The sequence below is a fragment of the Ursus americanus genome, chromosome 15, assembly GCF_024610735.1.
Source record: "Ursus americanus isolate L20-20 chromosome 15, mUrsAme1.1.p, whole genome shotgun sequence".
Taxonomy (NCBI): domain Eukaryota; kingdom Metazoa; phylum Chordata; class Mammalia; order Carnivora; family Ursidae; genus Ursus; species Ursus americanus.
Genome location: NC_142141.1, coordinates 56,040,415 through 56,065,588, shown reverse-complemented (window position 1 = coordinate 56,065,588; position 25,174 = coordinate 56,040,415). Strand labels below are relative to the sequence as shown.

Genomic DNA, 25,174 nt, shown 5'->3' with positions numbered 1-25,174 from the left:
GGCTTTCCCCATTGCTGCGTGCTAGGGACCCAGCCAGGAAAACACAGCCAGTGTGGTCAATAGCTCAGCAGCGCAGGAGCGAACGGTACAAGTACAGTCTGGCTTCCAGACCTAATTACTATGTGCGTCTCCACGTCTCTCCTCGCATTCTGTCATTTCCTTCCCTGACGGCATATTGTATCTAAAAGCAGTTTCCCAGTAGACACCTGTTCCTACTTGCCGCCTATCTGATCTGCAGCACTGAGGAAACCAGACGGGTTCTCAGCGTTCAAGACCAGCAAAACATCTGGCTGCACATGACCTGGCCTGGTTCTCAGAGGGAAAAGGGAATTGCCTGTGAGTTGGCTCATTTAGGGGGTGTGGGTGGGGGTGGTACAGAACTGGTCCCATTTTAATCCACTTCTCCTCAAATATCTCACACTCCCTCACCCTACCTCCAATCCCTAATGTCTCAAATATTCACACGCAGGCTTCTGGGATCCTTGACCCCAAGTGAAAAGAAGCTTACAGGGCCATTCAGAGAATTGATGCTTTCAAAAAATGTCTTATGACCCCTTATTTAAAAAAATAGAAGCGAGGGACACCGGGGGGGGGGGTGTGGCTCAGTCGGTAAAGCGTCTGCCTCCTGCTCAGGACATGATCTCAGGGTCCTGGGATCCAGCGCCGCATAGGGCTCCCTACTCAGCGGGGAGCCTACTTCTCCCTGTGCCCCTCCCCCTGCTCCTGCTTTTTCTCTCTCAAATAAGTAAATAAAATCTTTAAAAAAATAATATTTTTTTTAAAAAATGTGGGATAAAGAAATCCTTCTCAGGAAAGCTGTACCTAGCTCCCCAGTGTCTCCCCAATGTGGTCATACCTTCTCAGAGTGATTTCAGGAGAGCAGACCCTGGACTATGTGCAACCAGCACACTGTCAGTGCCCCAAGCGTGATCTGAAAGCCACCAGGACTCGTGGCACCACTGGATGGCTAATTCATAACTCATATGGGACCCTCCCCTCCCAAGCTATATGCCTCTTCTCCTCTTTGCACCTGTCACAGCGGTATTTTGTTAAACCTGATCTCTGCCTCCACCAAGAATGGTTTCCTAATCTTCCCATCTGGATGTGCCTCCCCTTTTGGGATGCTCCAGCCCTTGGGCCTCTCTCATAGCTCCTATCACAACTACACAGTATTATAACCTACTTCAGAACTCATGTCACCACCACCCTCCTTCCAGCCCAACAAGACCCCAGGAGTTCTCACCTCCATCTTATTTACATCTGACATTCCAGCAGAGCTTGGTTGATGCCATGATTCTCCACAGTAATAATGGTTATAATTTACTGAGCCATTTTAAGGTGGGCATGCTAATGAACAATTGATAGGAAGGTTCTCCATCTTATATGATCTTTGTAATGTCTTGTATAATTGTCACCGTATTGTTATCCCCACGACAGGATACACAATCTCAGAGGAGGCCCATTTTGTTCCCCAAACAGGCCAAGCATGATTTCACCTCAGGACCTTTGCACTGGCTATCTTCTCTGCCTGGGCCATTCCTCCCCGATATGTACGTAGCTTCCCATCTCCTTGCTTCAAGTGTTTGCTCAACAGACACCCTATCTATGGAGACAGGAGAGCTTCCTGGTTGCCCCACCCTCTGACATCCCTACTCTTCCTCCCCACGGCTCTTCTTACTATAGAATATCCTACTCACATTAGACCATACCTCCAAGAAGACAGGGGCGTTGGCCTCTAGTGCTCACAGGTGCGTGTCCACCACCTAGAAGAACACCCAGCACAGAACAGGTGCTCGGTAAAGACTTGCTGATTGAACTCAACTGTCTAAGGTAACTGAGCAAGTAACCGATGGAACCAAGCTAGTAACAGATGCATCCATGTGTTTGGCCTCAACCATGCTCTTAACCATTGTCTTCTGTATTTGTGGAACTCAAAGCAATGCAAGAACGATTCTTTTTTCCTCATCTGCAATTAAACTCATTATTGTTACTCATTCTTTTACTTGTTCAGCCCTTAGATATTAAAATTACCCAGACTCCTTGGGACTTATGCCAACATTCATGACTGTCAGCATTTATGTGGTGAGTCGCACCTTTCCTTGTTTTCTAGCTTACTGCCCAGCTATCTTTTCTCCCTAAGACTTCTCTGCACCATCCTGCTGGTCAGGATACACTCTTTCCTGGGTACCATGTTTTCCTCCTGTTTTATGCCCGTATTCACCTTGGACACAGCCACCGAGTGCTGTAACTTTCTAGGAAAGGGGGCATAGGAAATCCATTTTATCAGTACCAGCAAGACTGAAAATATTTGATTCTGCCTTTATACGGCTAATTTGGCTAGGTATAGATTTTAGGTTAAAAATAACTTTCCCCTAGAACTTTGAGTGCATCACCTGATTGTTCTTCACCCCCCCCCCCCATACTGCTCCTGAAAATCAGGAGGCATCTGTTTTATTTCTCTCCGGTGGTCTTAGGGTCTTCATGTTGGTGCTCTGAAATTTCACAGTACAGAATGTGGAAATGTCCTATTCCGAGCATGGGGCATTTCCTATAAAGGTACAGGTCCCTCAGCTCTGAGGACTTGTGGCCATATTACTTCTCTGGTGGCTTGCTTCCCTCCATTCTCTTTCTGGGACTTCAATAATGTGTTAGATTTCTTGGATGTGTCTTGTATGCATGATTATTGCATTATTCTCAGAGTTTCTGTCTGCTTCCCTATATGGCAACCTTCTGAGTACTCGATTTCCTTGACTAGTTCCCACTCGCTCTATCAAATTTTTTATTTGGGTAGTGATCTTTTTACAGCCTATAAAGATTTTCTTGTTCTTTGATCCTCTCATGTATCACCCAGCTCTTATTTAATAAACACAAGATCTTCTTAAATCCTTCTCAGTACTGACTCTAAAGTTTTTCCTTGTTTCCTTTAATCTCTTTTATTCTGTAAATTATGTGTTTCTTCTGAGAGACGGTTCATTTTTCTATTTTTTTTCATCTCACTAATTCTCCCCAATTCCTCAGTAATCCCTATTAATTTATCATATTTGAGAAAGAAAAACCTGACAGTCCTTTCTCCTACTACAACATAAATGAAAGTATTTCCCACTAAATAAATCTGAGTTAGAATTTATGACGGGGAGGTGGGGTATATGGGCTGGCATTCTCCCTTGAGGATGAGAGGGTGAGGGCAGCCCTGGCCCTGTTCCAGCATACCACCCACATGCTGTGTGATGTAAACTCTGTCTAGGCCACCGGCAGCCAAACTAGAGTCTAACTTTCTCAGTTTGTTCAGTTTCTTCAGGAGACCACTCGGGTTCTTCACTTTGGAGTAGGCACTGGCCCACAGGGCCGCCATCTTGGTAGCAGAGAGAGTACGTGAGTGGGAGGGAGAAGCTGACTTAAAGTTGTGTCAAGCACCGACTTCCAATGAATCTCTCTATCTTTAGCCCCATGTCTCTCCCCAGTCCCCAGCTCAACTCTGACAACTGAGACTGTCCAAGAATTCACTAAACACTCCACCTCCACCAGGCTGACAGAGCAGATTCTTGGGAGAAAATTCTGTGTTTTAACTGCTCATCAGTCTGATCTATTTTGCTTTCTGGAAAATTTATCACTGGTTTTTGATGAGACCCCCCCCCCCACACACACACTGGCCTCTGTGTTGTCTCTTTAATGGCTTACCTACTGTAATTCTACACTTTATTTTTCTGAGGATCTGGACAGAGGGGAGGCAAATGCGTGGATAGAATATGCTATCTTGAACCACTGTCCAAGATACACTTTCATTTTTTAATTTACGTTTTCCTAGTTAAATTGAAGCATGATCAAAATCATATAAGCGTCAGTGATACTGGAACAGCTTTGATAGAATTCTACATAAATCTGTCACTTTCCTACAAAGGTACAAAAAAGACCTGTTTGCTCCATTTTTAACTAGCAAGGCTGCCATGAGGCAGGAAGGGAAACTTCTGTGGATCAACAAAAAGGGCAACAGGTAGGCCTTTTGGGCACCTAGCATCCTAAACATTTAGTTCCCGATTCAGCCACTCACTTCCTGTAATGGACAATGACAGTCTCCTGGACGTGAGTTTGGCATGGCCATAAAGTAGACAGAAATCAGACACCAATGTAAGAGTGACTTTACAGAGGACGTCTGATCACCATTTCTGTGCATCCTGGGCTGTAGGAAGATGGAGGCGGGGGTCAACGAGTACAGAGGAGCTTTGCTGAAGACATTTTAGTCTCTGCCCTCTTGGAGGGAAAGCCTGGAGACTGGGTTTCCATGGACCACTTGGATGTGAGCTCCCTGCTTTGAAAATGAGGTTCCAGAATCCTAGGCAAATGGCTGACAGAACAATCACTTTGTTGGCAGAAGCAGGGGAGGGTTGGTGTGTAGGGACTGGCCGCTGGGGTGCAGGATGCCAGAATGCCACATACAGGAGAGAGACTATATTATATGCTGATCTAGAACACAGCCTGGACCAGGACTGAGCTCTGAGAGCAAGAACTTCTGAAGAAGAAGCTGGGCCTGTGGGGCATGGCCAGCCAGGAATGCTATGGAACTTCTGCGGCCTGGGAGGAGATCCCAGGGAGGTCTAGTTCCAACCCCCCCTAGAAGCGTTGGTTGAAAAATCAGCCTAGGCCGCCTTTGAAAGAAGATTGAAGTGTTGACTGATATCACAGGCTGATCACATTCGAATTAGTAAATCTAAACTAGAAATTTTTGTTTTACTTAAGGGTGAGCAGAAGTTCACAAAAACTGATTGAGTGTTTGTCCACTGGCAGGGAAAGATCACCTTTGGGAAATGCAATTGAAAGGAGAGTGGCAGACAGATATCGTGTTGCATTAGGCCCACATCCCCAGTGTTGTGTGTTAAACAAACTCGCTCATTATTTGAGTAGAGTTCATGTTTCTTTTGAGAACCGGACAGCAGAGACTGCAAAGCTTTTATATGGGATTAGGTGGGGCTTCTTTCTTTCTTATAACAGGTGCACCTGGAAGCATTAACAAGTCAAAGAATGGAGTTGAAATCACCAAATATGTGGAACTGGGGATTTCTAGTATGTGATACACTCTAAATGCTGAGTTTAAGTCCACTTGGCAGAGGTTAAAGATGGACACGCCTTGACCAAATTCTTGTCCACATGAAGCCAATATTGACTGTAGTCATTGGTTAAGAATCTGCCTTTAATTCATTTCATTTTTGCCTGGAAATAAGCTTCTGATGTTTGACTTAACTTTAATACCTATTTACAACTCAGATTTCTCCTTTTAATAGGATTAATTTTGCTCTAAAGCAGAAAATGAAAGGATCATGCTGTTTCCTTTACAAAAGTGAACAAAAAATACGTACTGGTAAAGTCATATTCAATGGGATATTGACACATTTTTGAGATGTTTTTGCTTTCTTCAAAATCACTAGTTACTTAAATAAGTTAAAAACTGGTACTGTATCTCTATATTCTTGGTGTTTTTCTTCATTAACAAAAATATACTGCCTCTATCCCTATATCATGTACGTTTGAAAGGATAGAGAAGCTGGACTCAAAGTGATCTACGTTCAAATCACATCCTGTCACTCCAGCCAACTAACTCTGGGCAAGGAACTTCTCACTGAGAAGCCTCAGTTTCCAAATCTGTAGGATGCAGCAAACATCACACCTACCTCCTTAAGTTGTTGGAAACTCTACGAGATGCAGTTTGCAGGATGTCTGGCACTATGCCCGGCATGGAGCAAACGCTCTGTCCTGCAGTATGGCGTTTTTAAAACATAATTTTATTCATCATGCACAAAATGAATAAATTTACCTTCTAAACTCTAAAAAAGAAAAAAAAATAAGCAACCTATCTGTCAAGAGAAAAATGTAAGGACTAGTTATGCCATTTATTTAGCTTTCTTCCTTTACCAGTTAGAAATCATAATTGCCAGTCATATTGCAAAAAAAGTGTGTGTGTGTGTGTGTGTGTGGCGGGGGCAGGAGGAGTTTCAACAACTAGCCCTGGGAAGCAGGGATGGGCTATTCCAATGCCTTCCCAGGTGTTTCCCTGCCTGTTTCTTCTTATAAATCTATCCTCCACTCAGTCCCCAGAATGGAGTTTTTAACATGCAAACAGGATCATGTCAGCTGTCTGCTGGAGGGATGAAATTACACGCCCTTTACTACGCATCTGCTCTCTACCCCCCCCCCCCCCCAGTCAACTTCACCACCTCTACCATCCATTTCTGGCTCAGGAAACCCTGATGTGCAGGCAGTCACTACCCATCACACTCTCCACCCCTCACTCCCCAGCTTCTCTACCTTTGCCCTTGGTTCCAGCTACCATTCCTCACTAGTTCCATCCGCACCACCCGGCCCTGGGGCCACCACATCGCGGAGGCGTCCACGCACACATCTGACAGCACTGCAAGCTGCCCCTGCAGGATGTTCCCACAGAAGCAAAATCTACGGGATCCCAGCACGGGGGTTAAGATGTCCACTCACATGTCTGTTCTGAAACTGGGTCTCTGGAGGGCAAAGATGATCTCTCCCTCATCTCTGTCCAACACAAACACTGATACGTTTTCAGACTCAAAACATCTCCTTTGTGTCTGAAGCAAAAACGAAGGACTTCTCCCATACACATCCCAGTTAGTACACTGGGATTATTAAATACAATGAATTAACTTTTACCGAGCCAGGAAATGTGCTAGTAGTTTATACACGTTATCTTATTTATGTCTAAATTATACAAATAGATAGATACTATTGTGAGCCCCCAGATGACAGAACAATTTCAAGAAGGTCTGTAACGCACCTAACATTAGGGACCTTGGACAAGGCAGAGCTGGGTTTCTACTCAGGCACCATTATATGATGGAAAGAGACCAAGAAAGAGTAGGAGGAGGAGGTAGAAAGAAAACATTCTAAGAGGTCTTCAGATCCTGATGACCTAACACCTGAGAAATCACACTTTTCTAGGTTTAATCTGAATTTGCTGTTTTCCCAGAGAGCTGAACTCCCAGATTCCTGGCTATACTTTACAAAGTTTGGCCACTGGGAAGACCTAGTGGAAAATGTCCAGGAATGTTCTTTACCAAGTGCCCGCTACAACTGATGGCTTGAAATCCTCAGACAGAACTTTGACTCTCTGGAGATGACTGTAGCTAAGCAATAAAAACTGCTTGGAAACATTCTGCACATTTTTAGTCTCCTGTTTTCCTCCTCCCCTTGTTTTGTGGACCACCCCCTGACTTCAGCAGGATTCCCCCATCACCCTTCACTGCAACTGTTCCACGATGTCACTGAACAGTCTTCCTTTGCCTTGACTTCTTAATTGCTCTAGACATAGTATCTTGATCTTCTACCTGGAGACATGCTCTTCTCTTGGCTTCTCAGAAATGCCACCAATCTACACTTCTGGTTATCTCTTTCTTTTGCTGCCTTCTTCTCAACTCCAAGACCTTTACATCTGTGGGGGGAATCAGCACTCTGTCCTTGGACCTCTTCTCTCTACACTCACTTCCTAGGTGATCTCTTCTAGCTTCATGGTCTTAAATACCATCCACCTGCTTATGACTCCCTCGTTTTGACCTCTAGCCTGGGCTTCACCCCTGAACCCTGACCTATGGATCCAATTGTCTAAGTTCACGTGTATTTTGAGTCTGATGGAAAGACAGTGCATGTTCAAACCAAGATCTTAATATTTGCTAGCACTGCCTCGAATCCGACTAGACTTCTCTGCAGCTGACCCCACCTCAGCCCTTAGGGAGTCAGTTCTTCTGGGTGTTGGGTCTGTGAGACAATCCCGTCAGCTCCACCATCTGTAAGCATCCAGAACTACACTACTTTTTATAATCTCCATTGTCGCCATCCTGACCCAAGCCATAACCCTCTCTTGCTTAGATTACTGCAATAACCTCCCTACTGATACTCTGGCTTTTGCTCACGATCCCCTACGATGTATTCTCCACACAGCAGCCTGAGAGACCCTGTTACAAAGAAGTCAGCTGTGTCACTCCTCAGCTCAAATCCTCAATGGCTCCCATTGATTTGGCCCAGCCGGCCACCTCAAGTGCTCATCAAGACTTACGAGGCTCTCCCATTCACCCCTACCTGGCTGCTCACCTTGCTGACCTCATGTCATTTCCTTGCCCTCCTTCTCTCTGATCCACCCCCAGTGGACTCCTTGCTGTTCTGCAAACATCTCAGACATACCCCCATTTACCAGCCTTCGAACTTGCTACTCCTGTTTGGCACGCAGCACCCCAGATATGAATATGGTCCGATCCCTCACTTCCTTCATGACTGACTCAAAAGTCACCTTCTAATTAGAGCTTTCCCTGGCCATGCCAAAACCATTTATCTTGCTGATTTTCTGTCTTCTCCATTTGAAACGAGGCCAGGGATTTTGGTTGATATTGATCACTGCTGTATCCCCAGGGTCTGTATCAGTGTGGGAACATAAGAAGTGCTTAATAATTATTGAATGAATTAACTCATTCAATAGTGAAAGTCACTCCCTAGCCCATATTTGTACTTCGCAGTTATCAGTGACAAATCTCCAAAGTCACAACCCTGAAAATCCAAAAGCTATTTTTCAGTCTTGACTTTAATTGTGCTTTCAATTAGCAAACCAGGTGGCTCCAAACTTTACGACGCCTGGAATGGTACCAAGCACACAGATTAGGTATGGCGTCCCGAAGCTCCACTATTTCTGATCTCTTGCAAATGTTAGAGTCTGTCCCCATACCTTTCCCAGGCCATAGTCTTCTAATTTCTAAATGGGGAATATGATCTTATGCCACTGAAGTATTTATGCAGAGTTATAGAGTAATTTTAAACTCAAAATTCACCAGCAGCAATTTGCATGAGAAAAATCTTTAAATGAATATTTAAAAGCATGCATTTTGAGCAAATAATTCAACCATTAAAGTGTTCATTGTAGCTCTAAAATTAAGAATCATCAGTGGCACATTGATTTTTTTTTTTTCCTACCAGGTAACATGATGAAATATGGTCAGAAAAATTTGAGGAACAGCTGGAAGTGCAGAGGCAAGAGAAGGCACATGGAATTGTGTGGATTTCAGGGGAAGTGCTCCTCTCTCTGGCCAACACCTCCCTACCCCCAAACACACACACGCACCCCACATCAAACCCTCAGAGACACTCTCTCAAGATTTTACAGAGAGTAAGGAATTTTCACCACATATTTACTTTTAAAACCTCTTCCTAAATTCAGTGATATAAAGAGCAGCAAGGCTCTCCTTCTGCCCCACTCACACTCTCAAACCCTCCAACAGACTGATAATCCCTATTTTCACTAAAACAATTGAGTAGAGCAAGCACACGTTTAGGACATATAATTAGCAGGAGAAAGAGCTGGAAGCTAAGCTCTTGGTTTGTTTCCCCAGGTTTGCACAGGAAATGAAATGGCTGTTGGCAAGCCATAGGGCTCTCTGGATCTCAGGCTCCTCCCCCTGTGGCGGCTGAGAAGGGCAAGGAGGAGGGGTTTGAGTCCCCTACAAGCTCTGCAGCTGATTCCCCACTCCTTGGCTGACCTAGTAACTTACTTCACAAATGCATAAAACAAAGTTTCCAAACTTATGTACACAAAGTTTCCATGTAAGTCTCCTGGCCACCTCTGCCATCCAGACTGTGAACTGCACAGCCCCTGGGTTGGCATTCATGATCAGCTACCTCCAAAATTCTCTTAAAAAGAATGAGAGAGAATATTTTCATTTCAGTAAACACAGCCAGCATAATTTGGGGGCAGTGGAATTCAAGCTTGCATCCTGCTATCCCAGGCCAGTCCACACTGGCAATTACTGTGCTGAATTAAAGCAGCCCTTGGACACCTGCCTCTTGTATGCAACAAGTTCCTTTTTTTTTTTTTTTAAATCCTATTTATCTTCACAGTCATCTATTTATGTCAAGAAAGGAAACATATGAGCCCAGCATCTGTTACTAGAGTGACACAATTACCAAATACTTTCATATGAGGAAAAAAAATCAACAATAAATCTGGGTTCGTTGTCAGGTGCTTTAGGAGACAAAACATTAGTCTTTCAATCACAGTGTCTGTTTAAGCTGAACAGATGGTGCTACCAGCAGAGAATCACCAGCTCAGCCTGGTCTTTAATGGGCATAACGACCATAGAAATGTCATCTCCTCTGAATTGGCAGAGAAAAGCAGGTTTCTTATCACAAACCCAGTCTAGCCCAACCCCTCTGTCCCTATAATAAGCAGGTAACAAAGTCAAGGGACTTCATTACTCATTATTTTTTCCCCATTGTTGGAATCTATGTAAATGAGATGGGTAGGGGGGAGTCCTTTTCTCAGCAACTAAATTTAGACATAATATTAAAAAATTTGAATAAATTAGAGCCATAACAACATAGCAACAATTCAAGGCAATTAAACATTGGTTACTTTTTCACTACTATGGAAATCTATGTAAATTGAATGGCAGCTTTGGGAAAATCTCACATTTTTCTACAAGGAAATGTAGGTAACTATAGCTGATCATAGAGATTGTGCACTTTTTATTTGCTTTGCTCTTTTTCAGGATATCATCAACAGGTCTGTGTGGTTCTTTATTAAATTTGACTTAATTTTATGGATGTCTTAGTTTTCAGATTCGGGAGAGAGAGAGAGAGGGAGAGAGAAATTGTGAGAGAGAGAGAGAGAGAGAGAGAGAGACTGATGGAGAGACATTTGTTTGAGAGACTGCATTACTTCCCAAAGAAGTAACTGGCATATTTTAGTTTAGACACTAACGTAGCCTAGGGACGCCCCGGCTTTCTCTGCCTCCTGCAGATGCTTCACACTGGCCCACAGACACGCCCAGCTTGAGTTCTGCTCAAGGCCAGCGGTCTGCTCCGTCCTGCACGCTCCCCTACAAAGCGCCCAGGTTGTCCCCCCGGGCGGAGCCGCGGAAAGTGCACAGCGAGCCGGTTACCTGCCAGGCTGCCCGGCCTCTGGAGGGTGGCCGTGGCATACAGCTCCTGCGAGTGCTTGCTGTACTGCTCGGACGCGTGGACCAGGCGCTTGGTGGGCGACAGGGTGGCGTACGTGCCGATGGTGGAGCTCAGCTGGTGGATGGGCGAGGAGGAGATGGTGGACTGCACGGTGGGGGGCGAGGTCACGCGGATCGGGGACAGGCCGGCCGAGGACACGACGATGTTGATGGGCGAGCTGGTGCTGTAGGACTTGGCCAGGCGGCTGGGCGACTGTTTGGGCGAGGAGCCGCGCGGCGCGGCGTAGGCGGCGCCCTCGGGGGCCGAGCCGCCGCGCTGCAGCTTGGTGGGCGAGCCGCCCTGCGGCGCGGCCAGCGGGGAGCCCCCGCGCGGCGGCGCAGGCAGCGTGGAGCTGGAGTAGTAGAGCGCGGCGGCGGCGGCGGCGGGCGGCGCGTCCGGCAGGTGGAAGGCGCTGCCCAGGCTGGGCGCGAACGGCTCTCGCGGCGGCGGCGGCGGCGGCGGCGCGGGCTCGGGCCCCGCCAGGTGCGCCGCGCGGCTCGTGGTGCCCTGTGCGCGGGAGAGGAGAGAACACGCGCGCTTAGCCAGCGGGAAGCAAGGGGCCCCCCCTCCCCGCGCGGCCCGGCCCCCGGCGAGGGAGGGAAACTCGGGCGCTCAGCGGCCCGCCGAGCGGCACTGCGCGGGAGATCGGGACGCCCCTCGATCTTCTCGGGCACCGTCTTTTCCGCCAGGAGGGACAACTGGCCGGCAAAGGCCGGCCGACGGGGGGGTGGGAATCACGGCTGGGAGTGGGACAGGGTTCTGCTTACATATCTAAGATGTTTCTGGAATAGCAGAGGCATCGCATTAGTCACATCAAGATTTTAAAAGGCCACCCAACAGGGCCATCAGGATCTACTTGAATGCAATCAGGATCCCTTCGTTCTGATGAGAGATCAAGGCACTAAATCCCCCACCCCCAGGGTCATTCACTGGATACAGTTTCTACCTCCAAATTGGCGAAGTTGCATACTTATCTGGAGAACATCAAGAATAAACATACTTCTCAGAGTTTATTCTGTTGCTATTATGTAGATTCTTCTTTTTGGACCAGAAAAGTTAAAAGGGAAAAATATTAAGTCAAAATAAACACCCTTGGTCTTTCAGCATTAAAATAAATAAATAAATAAAGCATTTCTAGAGGAATCAGAGCAATTGAAAATGAAAGACTAAAAAAGCCTCCCTTTTCTAGATTTTAAGGCTGGGCAACAAATCTTTCAGCATCTCTCTTTCTCTAGCTGGCTTTTAAGAGCCCCCTGCAGCTGTGCCTTCAAATTGAAAGCCAGTTGCCTCTCATTTACTTACAAGAACACAAAAGACAACAAGGGCTGGGGTGGAGCTGGGGAGACCATTGGAGGGGAAAGCACTTTCCTTGAATCTTGTCCAGAGACAAATTTGCATTCGAATGAAAACACTACATTGTCAACCACTTCTGGGCAGGAGGTCTGGGATCTTCCAGGCTTTCCCGGAGGAGCAGAAAGGTTTTTGAGAGCAGGCTGGTGTGAAAAGGGGGTAGGATTGTGTGCAGAGAGAGAAAAACTGGGAAGGAAGGTTTTGAAGTTGGGGGTGGGAACTGAGTGGGAAGGAGGAAGTAGGTAAGATGGAGAGAAGGGGGGAGACAGTCAGCAGATGCCATCCATTAAAAGTTTCAGTGCTGCGTCTCCGCGGGTTTTGGAATGGCAATTGGCAAATAACAGCCTGGGCACCTCCATCGCACACACATAGCATTCCAAATGTTATCTGGTTGTCAGGTTCATGGGAAGGTCTGAGGAAGTTATTTGAGTAAAATCAAAATCCTTTATTAAGGGCAGTGGGATGAGAGGAGATAAGGTTTGTCAAAAGACACTGTGTGTGTATGCGTGGGTGTGCATTCATATGTGACGTATGTATTTTACCTATTGATGTATATTTTCTGTCAGTCCACTGACAAAGATTTGCTCCTTGACCAAACTCTACTCAGGCTCCTCTGAACCCTCTTCTCAATCAGCCCCTGGTTTGGGGAGTTTCTGTCTTCATCTCTGCATTGCCCAGTTTTAGCAAGAATCCTGCTGAGTCGGTTTAGCCAGAAGCCCCCACGCTCCGTGGCGGATCACCCTGCATGTCCCATCTGGTTCCTTGTGCCCCACCACCCATCAGGTGCCTTCTCAGCGTGGGGCTTGCCTCCAGCAAGAATCCTGTGAGGCAGGTTTAGTCAGAGCCCCCTTCCCCCTGATGTTTCCCCTTAGCAATTTTCTGCCCACTGACTCCACCCTGCTCCTTGGCCTTAAATCCCACTTTCCCTTGTTGAAGTACAGATTGCGCCTAGTTCATTACCAAGGTCTCTTTTCCTCTACTATAGTTTTTCCCCCTGAATAAAATCTGTATTCACCACTTTACCATCCAGCTCTAGTCTTCCTTCAACACCACTGAGTAATTATTTTGAATTTAACAGTAGGACTGAAATGTAAACGCCAATCCTTTGTTCAATAAGGTGTCTCCAGACATTAGAGCAAGACCTGATTCATAGTAGAGATACCATGGATATTTGCAGAATAAAGGAATAGTTAATAAAGCTGGTCCCAAGTCTGGCAATGGGGGTGGGGGGATTTATGTGTGGAGGATGGTGGAGAAGCTCTATAGAACCCGTGAGCTCATCCTGAGCCCCAAGATTTATTCCGGCATCATCCAGAGTCAGAAGGGTGCTGCTTACTTCCAATTTTGCTTCTACCCCATTAGAAGTTCTGAGCATGAGATGTATAGGCTGGGCTTCTTGAACCTGACTGTGTATTATCATCAGTGGAGGAGATTTTTAAAAAAATCTTAGTATCTAGGCTATACCCTAGCCATTCACACACTCTCCGGAGGTGGGACTCGAGCAGCAGGCTTTTAGGAAGCTCTCCAGGTGATTCCAATGTGCAACCACATAGGAGAACAAGTTATCCCTCCAGCACTGGCTTTCCAAGTGTGGTCCCTGCCCGAAATCAGCATCAGCCCATCCTAACTGAATCGGAGATTCTGGGACAGGGGCCCAGGGAGCTGTTTTAACAATTTCTAAAGGTGATTATGGTGCTTGCTACTTGACAAGCCCCGATCTAGAAGAGATTCTGATTCCAGGGTCTGGAGGGAGCCTGAGAGCCTGCATTTCTAACAATCTTCCAGGGGAGGCAGATGCCACTGATATGAGAACCACTACTAAGGCTGTAGACAGGGACCTTCTTCCTTCACTTTTCTTCTGAAGCTCTCCTGGGCCCTGAGCTACATTCAGCTGTGCAGAACCCAGCTGACAACTGGCAGAAAAGCCTACGACGGGAATTTTCTCTAAACCTTTCCCACAGAAGCAGGAGGAGAAAGAACCCCAGAGGCTCTAAGGAGGGTCCCCTGCTTATAACAGAACAAATACTTTGTGTTATGTCTTGGATATGTACCATTAATAATAACCCTATGTGGCTTTAATGATGCCACTGCCAAGTTGCATAATTTTTAATAAAACAAATACTAAAGTATAATGATATGAATTAAAACAATGCACATAGAACTCTAGGATTTAAACATTAGAATGATGTGGGTCCCAGGAAAACCCTGAACACACTTGCACACATTTAATTTCCCTTTCAATCTGCTGGAACGTCTAGGCTCAGGGGCACTAAGTGCTAAGTATTATTGTCTTGAAAGATTCCTTAAATGGTCCCCAACTCTGTGGAAGTTTTGAGTACTGCCATATCTGGCTCCAGGTATTTTGACAGGCTCTAGCAGCCAATTCAAAAATCTTTTAAATATTGTAGGATCTTGGTGAAATTTTGCCATTTTTTACATGAAAAAAATTAAAACATAAGAAATAAAATTTTATATGCTCTTTAAGATTGGTATTGTTCACGTTAGACATGTTTTGTATCTGCACTGCCCAATATGGTAGCCACTAGACACAGGAGGCTCTTGGGTAACTTAAAATTGGCACTGGATTTTAAGACATACTTAGTTTTTAATTATTTTGAACTTAAATAGGCAAATGTAGCTGGTGGCCCACCTTACTGGACTATGACAGAAGCCCCTCTGCAGTTTTCAATAAATAATCCAGGGGTGTTAGGCTCCATTCGGATGGCTAAGGATTATGTCATAAGGGCCTACGAATGATTTTTTGGTTACACACAGAACTCTGTTTTTTTTAGCATCAATTAAACAAAAGCAGTAGTCTTTGGGGAGCTTGTTTCCACTCTTGTGGTTATGTTTTGTTCCCTTACGTAATTCTATTCATACAAAATCCGTGCCTCAGACCTAGGTTTATTACTACCTAGGTCACTGGGTTAAAAATAATATAAACAGAATTTAACATGCATAGAATGTCACCTACTTTACTGTCATAGAAGCTCAATCCTACCTTAAAAGTATGTTAACACTATGAAACTGTAAATCCTATTTTAAAGGTAGAGTTCCAAAACTTCCCTTAAAAAACCAAAACAGCAACATCAACAAAAAACTAATGACTATTATACCTTCTTCCCTAAGGATATTTGGAAATGCAATAAGAATTGAAATAATCTTTTTACGATGAGACCCTTAAAATAATATAAAAATTTCTACATACTTGGAGCAGATTGTGCCCCAATACTGTCCTGTCCTTTGAGAAGGACAATTTCTGTTGGTGTTTTCATTCTCAGCTCTTTGGAGCAGACCAACCCAAAGGGCTACTTAGGTTTTCCTACCCCCTCCAAAATAGGACGCCCACCTATGTGAAATTAACAAGGAAGTAGACAGACACTCTAATTAAAAAGTTTCCAATAGGCTGAGTTTGATGTACACTAAACGTCTTTCCTTCCTTGCTTCTCTTCATGGAAGTTCATCAAGAGAAAAATGAAACATTACTTCCAGTTCCCATGGATACTTTATGTACATTATATCTCAAGTAAAAAAAAAAAAAGTACAGATTTTTTAAAAAAATGAGACATGAACAATACACATAACTTATCAAAGCTCTTATAAATTAGGTATTTCATCTGCATAATAGTTTACATATAAGTTTCAGATGGGGCAGATTTAGAATATACTGTAGTGATTTGTATATGGTATGTTTGCATGAGTTTATGTATATATATGCGTGCACCGAGGCCTCTGTGTAATTGTGGAGTGCTACTTTATGAAAGTGTTTAAGGGGAGAAGGCATTTTCAAAGTGTAGTGCAAAGAATGTTAAAATTGGAGTTTTGGCAATATTTACATTATTCCCAATACACACTAACCAGCAGTATTCCAGATCCATGCATTAACGCATTAACTCAATAAGCCATTAAGTAGCACCTGCTACGGCCCACGCACAAAGCCTCTCTGCAATCCTCTTGGGCGAAATATTTTACCTTGACATTATTTTGGAGATCTCTCAGAATTGGTACAGAATAATACCAGGCCTACAATGATGACATTGTTCTTTTCTGGAAGTCTGAGCCCCTGAAAATATGGTGCTCTTGGACCAGAATGTGGCACTGGCCTCGACACAGAGCAGAGCTGCTTCCTCAGCCCTTCGCATTTTATCTTCTGTAAAGGGAGTAGGGATGGGGATGGGGTGACATGGGGAAAACATTCTCCAAACTCAGAAACTTATTTAACCCTCATTCTTTGGAGACTGGGCGGTGCAAACAAAACAAAACAAAACAAAAAACAAAACACGACAACAAACCCTGGTTCAGCCAGTTAAGAAAAGACTTGACAGCCGGGCTGTCTAAGGAATCTTGACTTCGGATCATGAGTCAGCCGTGTCACCGTGGTCAAAACCACATTTTATAAAGCAGGTCCATGATTCATGGGCAGTCCTCGGGAGGATGCATTTAGACCTGCCAAGCTTCCTGGAATTGTCAGCAAGGCCCCTAACGCTGGGTCAGGAGGAATCTTTGCCCAGAATGTTGGGCAGCCAGGCCGACGCTGTCAGGAATGGGGAACTGGACTCCCTGTTCCATGGCTTCCCCGAGGGAGCCTGAGGACTTGGGGTCAGCTGTCTGTTACCTCACCAGCTGTCTCCATCGCTTTCATTTTCCCGGGATTACCATCAGACTGGTGAGGCGAAGAGTTCATGTTACAGATATTCCTGGTGGTGGTGGCTAAGGAGGTCCCGGGCCCAAACAACGTCCCGAGAGGCAAAGCTGGAGGGTGTTTCAAAGGAAGGCAGAGGCAACAGGGCGAGCCAGGCCGGGCACGGGGGCAGCAACACAGGGAGATGACACTGGTTGGATGAGCAAGGGGGTGGGCAGCTGTTTGAGGGAATGCAACTAAGAAAATAAAAGCAATGGCTGAAGAATACTTGTTTGATGAGTTAAGAAGCCTGAATAGCTTTTAAATACTAAGAAACAGGACGTGCCTTTAAGATGACATCTTTGAAGAAATACATTTCTAAACCAGGACAAGCTGGTAATGTGATTTAGAAATACTGGCTACGCGGTGTTGATGAAAACATCTGAGAGCATGTAGAACTTTCCTAGGGTAACGCTGCACACTCAGATGGACAAAGCCATTGACCCTCACAGCTTGGAAATGAGAAGAAACCATGCCTCTGAATGCAAAACAATCTCATTTAGGTTTTGTCTGAAATGGTCCTATAGTACAGCACAATTAAAACGAATCTACATTCCCAAATAAATGTTGTGCCCCTGAATTTACTCCCTGGGATGAAATGCACTTGCTTGAACACTACAACCATTGCTCCCCCAATTTTGGTATCTTCTCTTTTGAAGTTAACTTTACAAGGAATGCCACTCTTTAAAATAGGTCCCAAGGTAGAAAATCTTTGTGCTGTGAGGAAGGCTTGATTTTGGAAATAGCCAAATAAAATCATTAAGAGCCCTGTCTAGCCATTCCCCCGAGGAGCACTGGTTTTGGTAAAAAACTAACATGAAACATAAAGATACAGCTTCCATTCACAGTTCACACTGTCCCTGGAGTCATCACTGCTGGATGAGGCCAGAACGGCAGGGTTCACCTGGCGGTGACCTTGTACTAACAATGAAAGGTAGTGCCCAGAAGTAAACTTAATTGAAAAACCAAGGAGTTTGGAAGGAGTTCCTTCCCCAGAAGAGAACAACGCAAAGGGCCACAAAGCTATAATCTTTGAGATAAAAATGGAGACCACCCCCACTGCTTTCTTTTTGCAGGAGGGTCCCACAATTAGATAGAGAGAGAGAGAGTGCAAGCAAGCAGGTGCTCTTGCAAACCTATCAGCACCGTCACTGTAGCGAGAAGGTGCTAGTGGACCTATTTTCCCAGGGTTTCCCAGTCACTAGTACAAACTGGGTGGTATGGATTTTTTGCATCCTGGTGGTTGTTTTTCCTCCCTCTGTCCTCCCTTTAATAAAGTTATGATTAGGGTTATTATCAATAAATATTCAGAAGAGTATTTCATATGGCCATTAAAAGGCTCTACCAATGCAGGGGTGCTTGGATGGCTCAGTCGGTTAAGTGTCCTACTCTTGATTTCAGCTCAGGTCATGATCTCAGGGTCCTGACATTGAGCCCTGCATTGGGCTCCCCGCTCAGTACAGAGCCTGCTTGATATTCTCTTTCTTCCTCTCCCTCTGCTCCTCCCCCTGCCACTCACACACCTTCTCTCTCTCTCAAATAAATAAATAAATTCTTTTAAAAAAGAATGGGGGGGGGGAACAGAAAAAGAAAACAGAAAACAAAAAAGAAAATAATGACATGTATTATATAAATTTATCTTAAAGAATATATGAGGATGGATTCTGGGTGGCAACTTTTTCCAAAAAACTAAGCCTAGGCAAAAATATACTACAAAAAACTTTTATCTCAGCAAGAGGTTCATTCAGTATTTACTCCAAGAAGCCAAATACTTGCTTAGAGGAAGCATTGCCATAGTACAACACATGCAGACCCTCCCTTCAATGAGAGATGTTTCAATTACTGAAGCCCGATTATATATATTTATACTGGAAACAGAAAACCGAGGGGAAAGGTTTTAAAGTAGACTAATGGAAAGGATTTCCAATAGGCGGTTGTCTGAAAACGATCTTAAAAACAAATGAACCGCCCGTTTCCCACAAACATGCAAAGGAAAGTATATAAAATGGTGTGTTTCTCCTCTAAGTGCTACATACTGTATATATACTCTAGACTAAGTACATCCCTGTGATTTTGTGTTTTGTCCAAGTTCACTGGTGACTTTTCCTTTCCTAAGTATTACCAAACAACAACTTCACTCATAACTAAGCAAACCGGAATGATGTCACCCCAGCTGTCCATACGACCCTTTTCATTCAACCAATACATAGGTGTTTCTTGGGGATGTGCTCCTCCTTTGCACCATGTGGGTCTCTGTCCACTGATACACCATCCACAGAGCTCTCCACCCCCTTGACCTTCACATTGACCTGGCGTGAAACTGCACCAGTAAGTGACGCTCCAAATTCAACGAACACCCGGCCATGGGCACCAGTGAGCAGATGATATATTTACAATTATGACATAGTCTAAATGAGCACTTTTAAGACCTAAAAGTCAGTGTCACATTAAAGAAGTAGGCCAGATCAAAAAGCTTCTGAAAAAGCTTACTGCTTTTCTAGGCTATCCACGGTTGTCCAGTTTTATTTTGCAAATCTGTCATCCAATTCTTCATTTCTGGTAGCAAGCAGGCATTTTTCTAGGACTATAAATGTGTACATACTTACTTCCATGCTGCTGAAGGACGTAAGAGAGTGGTTTTAAAACTGTAGGCTCCTGCCAGTGCCCCATATACAGGGGCATCCTTTCGTATCTCTTGCATATTTTGTTTCTTTGAGGGAAGAAATGCTTGGTGAGACTACTTTATATGTGGATGTGGGGAGAGTCCAACATGTCTAGAGTGATTCCTCTATTCCCAAAGTCTTACATTCAGCTTCACACAATCTATAGGACATGTTATGTGAGCAGAAGCAGACAAAGCCTGCAGGAGTGCCAGCTTCTCGATCTGCTCCCTACCCACAACTTTGGCAGTAGGATTCTACAGAATAAGGCTGGGGTGGCAGCAGCCTGTGGAACACTTGGTGAACCTTGGGCCAGTTCCTTGCGATAGGAGATCAACGGTGTCTGGATTCTGCTCCTGCAGCAAGGCCACCTGACGGGAAGCAACTCATAAGCAGCTAACTATAGGGTGTTATCTGTGATATGACACAATGATGATTTCAACCCCTAAGTCAGGCCATGCCGTGCCTCCTCGAGTGAAAGACGAGATCCTCACAATAATCCACTGGGTTTCCCACCCCTTCGAGACTCCTGCACTCTCTTCAGCCACCTTGGCCTCCCTGCTTATCTGTCAACACACCAGGCTGCCTCGTCTGGAAGCCACTGCCTTTGCTGTCCCCACAACAGCTTTACAACTAGCTGCCCTTCTCTCTGCCATCAGGTCTTTCCCAGCTGTCACCTTATGCACAAGGCCCCACAGGCCACACCCCAGCCCGTACATTGGATCCTGCTTACCCTGGTCTGCATCCTATCCTCCTCATAGAAACGATCACTTTCTCACAAACTAATTTACTTATTCCCGCTGTCGATCTCCTGAGTTCTCCCGGCTGCTGCTAGAAATTATGTTCCTTGTGGATGGGGACTGCATCTCTTTTCTTTACTTTTTCATCCCGAACACATGACAGCTCGTGCCATGCAACAGGCACACAAAGCATCTTGGACGCATTAAAGAATAACCCACAGATACACAGATGTATCTGGAAAAGCAGCTCTATTTGGACTGGGGGACCTCACGAGAGTCACACAAAGGCCAAGGTGAACTTGGAGGGAGAAGGCGGGGAGAAGGAGGAAGAGAAGGAGGGGTGATCTACACAGACTTTGAGGCTGGGGTGCGGAGCCTGTAGGGTGAGGGAACGAAGAGCCATACATTGGCTCATGTTACTTCCCAGAAAGACCTTGGGGTCTGATGGGAAGGGTATTACCTTCTGAGTCTTCCAGCCCCGTGAACTCAACCTATAGTCTGGGGAGAATGACTTTCAAGGATTTTAGTTCGGGTAACACCAGAGACTTACTATTTTATTGCACCTTTTGTGCCTCATAGTTTCGCCTGCAGACTGATATGATGGGGCCATTGTAAGTTTTGCATTTATTGTCAGGGCCTACTGGAGAGCTGGTAGTGATCACCCCACAAACATGTATTATACTGAATAAACTAGAGGCTTTTTTTTAATTGAAATTAGAATCTTTGAACACGCATGATACTCCTTTGAAACTGCATTCTGACATGATTTATGAGCCAGACAGAACACCATTTGCTTTACTTTAGAATTACACATAGTTTTTAGACTAAAAAAAAATATTTTTGTGTTGATTGATTATTGACCTTATTAACTTGATCTGGCATCTGTTGGCAATAATCTGAACTTCACTAGCCCTTTTGGCACTTTCTAACTATAAGGTATTCTAAAAATTAATCCAGCCTTGAAGAAATGACCTTTCACAACACTCGGAATGTTGAAAACAAAGTGTCACTGGACTCAGCAAAACCACTGGAATAGAGGGATTCCCAAGATGATCCGAACAAAGGAGATGTTATTGGAATGGGATGCGGCCTCCCTACTTTCAAGGTATAAATGCAAAATAAAAATACTGGTTTACTTGTTCAACCCTTCTCCGACATTATTTGGAAGTCCCAAGCCCTATGGGGTGTTCAATAAAACATGTCTTTCATACAGCAGCACGTGAAAGCTGCAAGTAAATCATGGTACCAAGACCCACCACTTACTAAAATAAATAGGATTTAGATATTCGCCAACAGCCTCAATCCTGTTCGAGTGGATTAGAACAACCCCCGCTTTGAACGCTCAGACTTCTCCACGCAGTCACCCGCCAGGGTAAGCGAGCATGCTGGTCACTTCTACCTCAAACTTAAGTTATCACCTTGAATGTGAACATTTATGGATGTCTTCAAACTATTAACTCTGATGACTTCAAATACATAGCTTTGATATCTTTACAACTTTGTTGCACCTTCTGATTAAACTTTAATACAGACTTTTAACGAGAGGCCCCGTCCTGTCATTCTGAGCTTCTACCATTTTATTCCCATGTTAATTAGAAGATGACAGAATTAGCTCCAAGAAGAACTCCTACAACATGGAAGTAGATAAACTGCCATATTGCTTGTCCACATTTATAGACCTGGTAATAGATTCTAGCTGCTGATGAATTTAATTGAAATGGTCAATAATAAAAGGAAACATATGAAACACTGCTGGAATCATTAGACTTCAATTCAGTCAAGATTCTGTGCCCATTTTCACTACTGCTGCCTTAACATGGTGTGTGACAATGTCTCTAGATGCGCTGAGCTTGAGTCTCTCCATCTTTAAAGTGTAGATCCTACTACAGCCCTGTTGTGGGGATTAAATAAGAGGATGCATGTAAAACAGATCACTTCTGCATGCTCAATAAATGGTAGCTATTAATTTTATAAGAAAGCTTTGCTCTAACAGCTAGTCATTACATAGCTACGTGTAAATTGAGCTTATAAGATGCTCACAGATGAGTTGGTAAGTTAACTGATTTTTCATATTGTATTGAGATTTCTATTTTCCATGGTGCTCGGCTATGGGAACACAGATTTTTTTAAAAAATTGATTCAATGTTTTCAACTCAAATTACAGGGGTCTTAGATATTTATGAAAAAAAAAAAGCCACACAAGAGTAATAAGTGAGTTCAAGATTTTTTTTTTTTAAAGGTAGAACTTTATTGTTTTACTACTTATATGTCTTAGAGGTTCTAGGAGACTGGTAAAAGTTAAAATCGTAGCTTTCATAGGTTAATTTGAATATAAAATATTCCTTCTTTCTGAATGTGGTCTCTTGGACCTAGAAGTATTGCCAGATATAAGGATAAAAGAACTATAATCCACTTGTGTGCTTCCAAAGAATTCAAAATCGTGCCTGTTCTATACAATCATTGTCTCATGGTCCAAGAGTCAGTATCGATGCAAGAAGAAAAATATTTCCTTTCAAGAATGGGATGCTTTTGAGAGAAAAAAAATCTAAACCTACCGAATGAAATCATACAACTTCCATTTCATCTTTTAATAAACTAAAATTAGATTTTAAAAAATTCTAATATTTCCTATGCTAATAACACCCAATATTTCAAACATCATATAATGTTCTTCTGTAATGAAACAATAAAGACTATTTTGTGTTTATGATAAATGCATGTATATTTGTACATACGATTTTTTTCTAATAAATTAAAGACCAGTTTTAGTTTTTATGCTTAAGTTTTTATACCTATCGTTTCACATTTCTTGAAGGGAGGTAGAACAGACCAGTGCTTTTAAAGAACAGTGATCCCGGACCTGGGAAACAGTAGAGTCCCAGGGGTCGCCTCTGTGTATGTGAGCTGCCCTCAGTGACTTCAGGGACCAGCCCTCTCAAGCACCACACACCCCCATTCTCCATCCATACAGATGCACCACCTGAACCAGGGGCCAGACTGGACCACAACAGGGGAACAGGCCATTCTTCTCTGTGGACTGGTTTATTTATCACTCCCTTTCATTCACATATCTTATAGCTTGGCATCACAAAGCCTCAGATGGACAAGAGTGTTGCTTGAAGAAGGTACTCATATTTTTAGTACGCTGCCGAGACAATTTAATAATTGAAATGCACTGAGACCTTTCCGTTTCTGCTTCACTTGTGTCCATGTCACATAAAGTAAGCATCTCACGGTGACTGTGCTATGCCACGCTAGCTCACCTGGCCTCCTACCTGTCTACAGACATTTCTTGGGGGCCGTGGGGATGGCTAGGAGCTGCTAATAAAAGATAAAAACAGTCCTGCCCTCAAATAGCTTTTAGTTGAGGTGGAAAGATTCTTGGATGCATGGTCACAATAAACTGGTGACAGAGATGGGTGGGTTTGGTTGTTACAGGAGCCCAGGATGGACAGAGTGGCTAGGGAAGGGTTCCCAGGAGAGGTACTGTGCATTCGTGCAGAAAGTATGAAATGAAGCTCATCAGCTGATAGGGGTACTTTCAGGGTTGTGGGTCCTTCATTCCAGGAGCAAAAACACAGAGATTAAAGTAAATTCAAAGTAGCTTAAAAAACAAGATAGCCCTCCAATCAATATATTAATTCAGGTGGGTCGATCCGATATAACCTGCACGCCCAAATTAGCACGTAAGCAACATTTACATCTTTCTTGGAAAAAAAAATCAGCTTAGTAGCTACTTCTTTTTACCAAGAGCTGATCTTCACTGCACCTGATAAATCTCTGCTCTGAAACCACAGGAGTAAGTGCATGCTTTAAAGAAACAATTAGAGGCACATTTCAAAATCACACTTGACAAAGTGTAATAACTACTTCTAAACCCATCTCAGTTATCTTCAGAAGAGTTCTGTGTGCTTGGTTATGCATTGACACTCTGTTCCTCGATACGATGAAGCCCAAAGAATGATTTCATGCTTTTTATTTTATTTTTAGGAGAAAAAAATTTGTTCCAGGTGTCCCCACATACTCAGAATGTATGTCATATTTATGTCACACAGAGACACAGAAAGAGTAACGAGACACACGTTCACGGAGATCAGTATGTACAAAGTGGATAGAGCACGAGTGACTCACAGACATCCCTCAAGAAAAGATCTACAATTCACTGTTACTCGATAATCCTATTTTATTATTCATTTCCTACGCTCACAGCCCTGAAGGCATCTTTCCTAAGTTATGGGGCATGCCTAAGAAAGGCAGGAGGGAACACCACAGCCGGCTCACAGCCCTGCTCCCCACCTGTCCCCCGGAGCCCAGGGACCAACACAGCAGAGGCGCCCATCCCCACACGTACCTGGCTGAAGGTCTGGCCCGCACCTCGGGCTTGCGAGCCGCGGGCGGGGAGCTGCGAAGGGGCTGTCTCACTCAGGGCCAGGGTCTGGTTGCTATGGTAGCTGGCCGGATACTGGAAGGACCCTTCAGGTTTGGAATTGAGCTGAAGTGCACTCTGGGAGAGCAGGCTGGGCCCTGCATTGAAAGTCATTTAGAGCTGTAAGTGATGGCCTCACTGAAGCAGAAATGACATGTATTATTTATTGAGAGTAGCCTAGAATTATCACACGCACACGATTCCAGCCATCTATGCTTTGAATTTTGAGAACTAAAATGACCATATAATTCGACTCTGGCTCTTAAATGAGATTTTTTTTTTTTGGCGGTTTAAAAGTTCTCAAACAGAGTAGTTTTTTTTT

General features: G+C 44.2%; 1 protein-coding gene across 2 annotated transcripts in view; it reads right to left on the bottom strand.

Moving 5' to 3' along the window:
• The window catches only part of CTNND2 (catenin delta 2), an 886,309-nt gene that overhangs the window by 368,208 nt on the left and 492,927 nt on the right, over positions 1-25,174 (bottom strand). Inside the window, exons 6-7 of one of the 2 annotated variants that reach the window (XM_087867974.1) lie at positions 24,778-24,950; positions 10,938-11,502 (exon numbers count right to left, since the gene is read on the bottom strand). In XM_087867974.1, coding sequence (XP_087724100.1) covers positions 10,938-11,502; positions 24,778-24,950 — 738 coding nt within the window. Of the gene's footprint in view, positions 1-10,937; positions 11,503-24,777; positions 24,951-25,174 lie in introns of those variants that run through there. The other variant, XM_087867973.1, reaches the window with a different exon arrangement.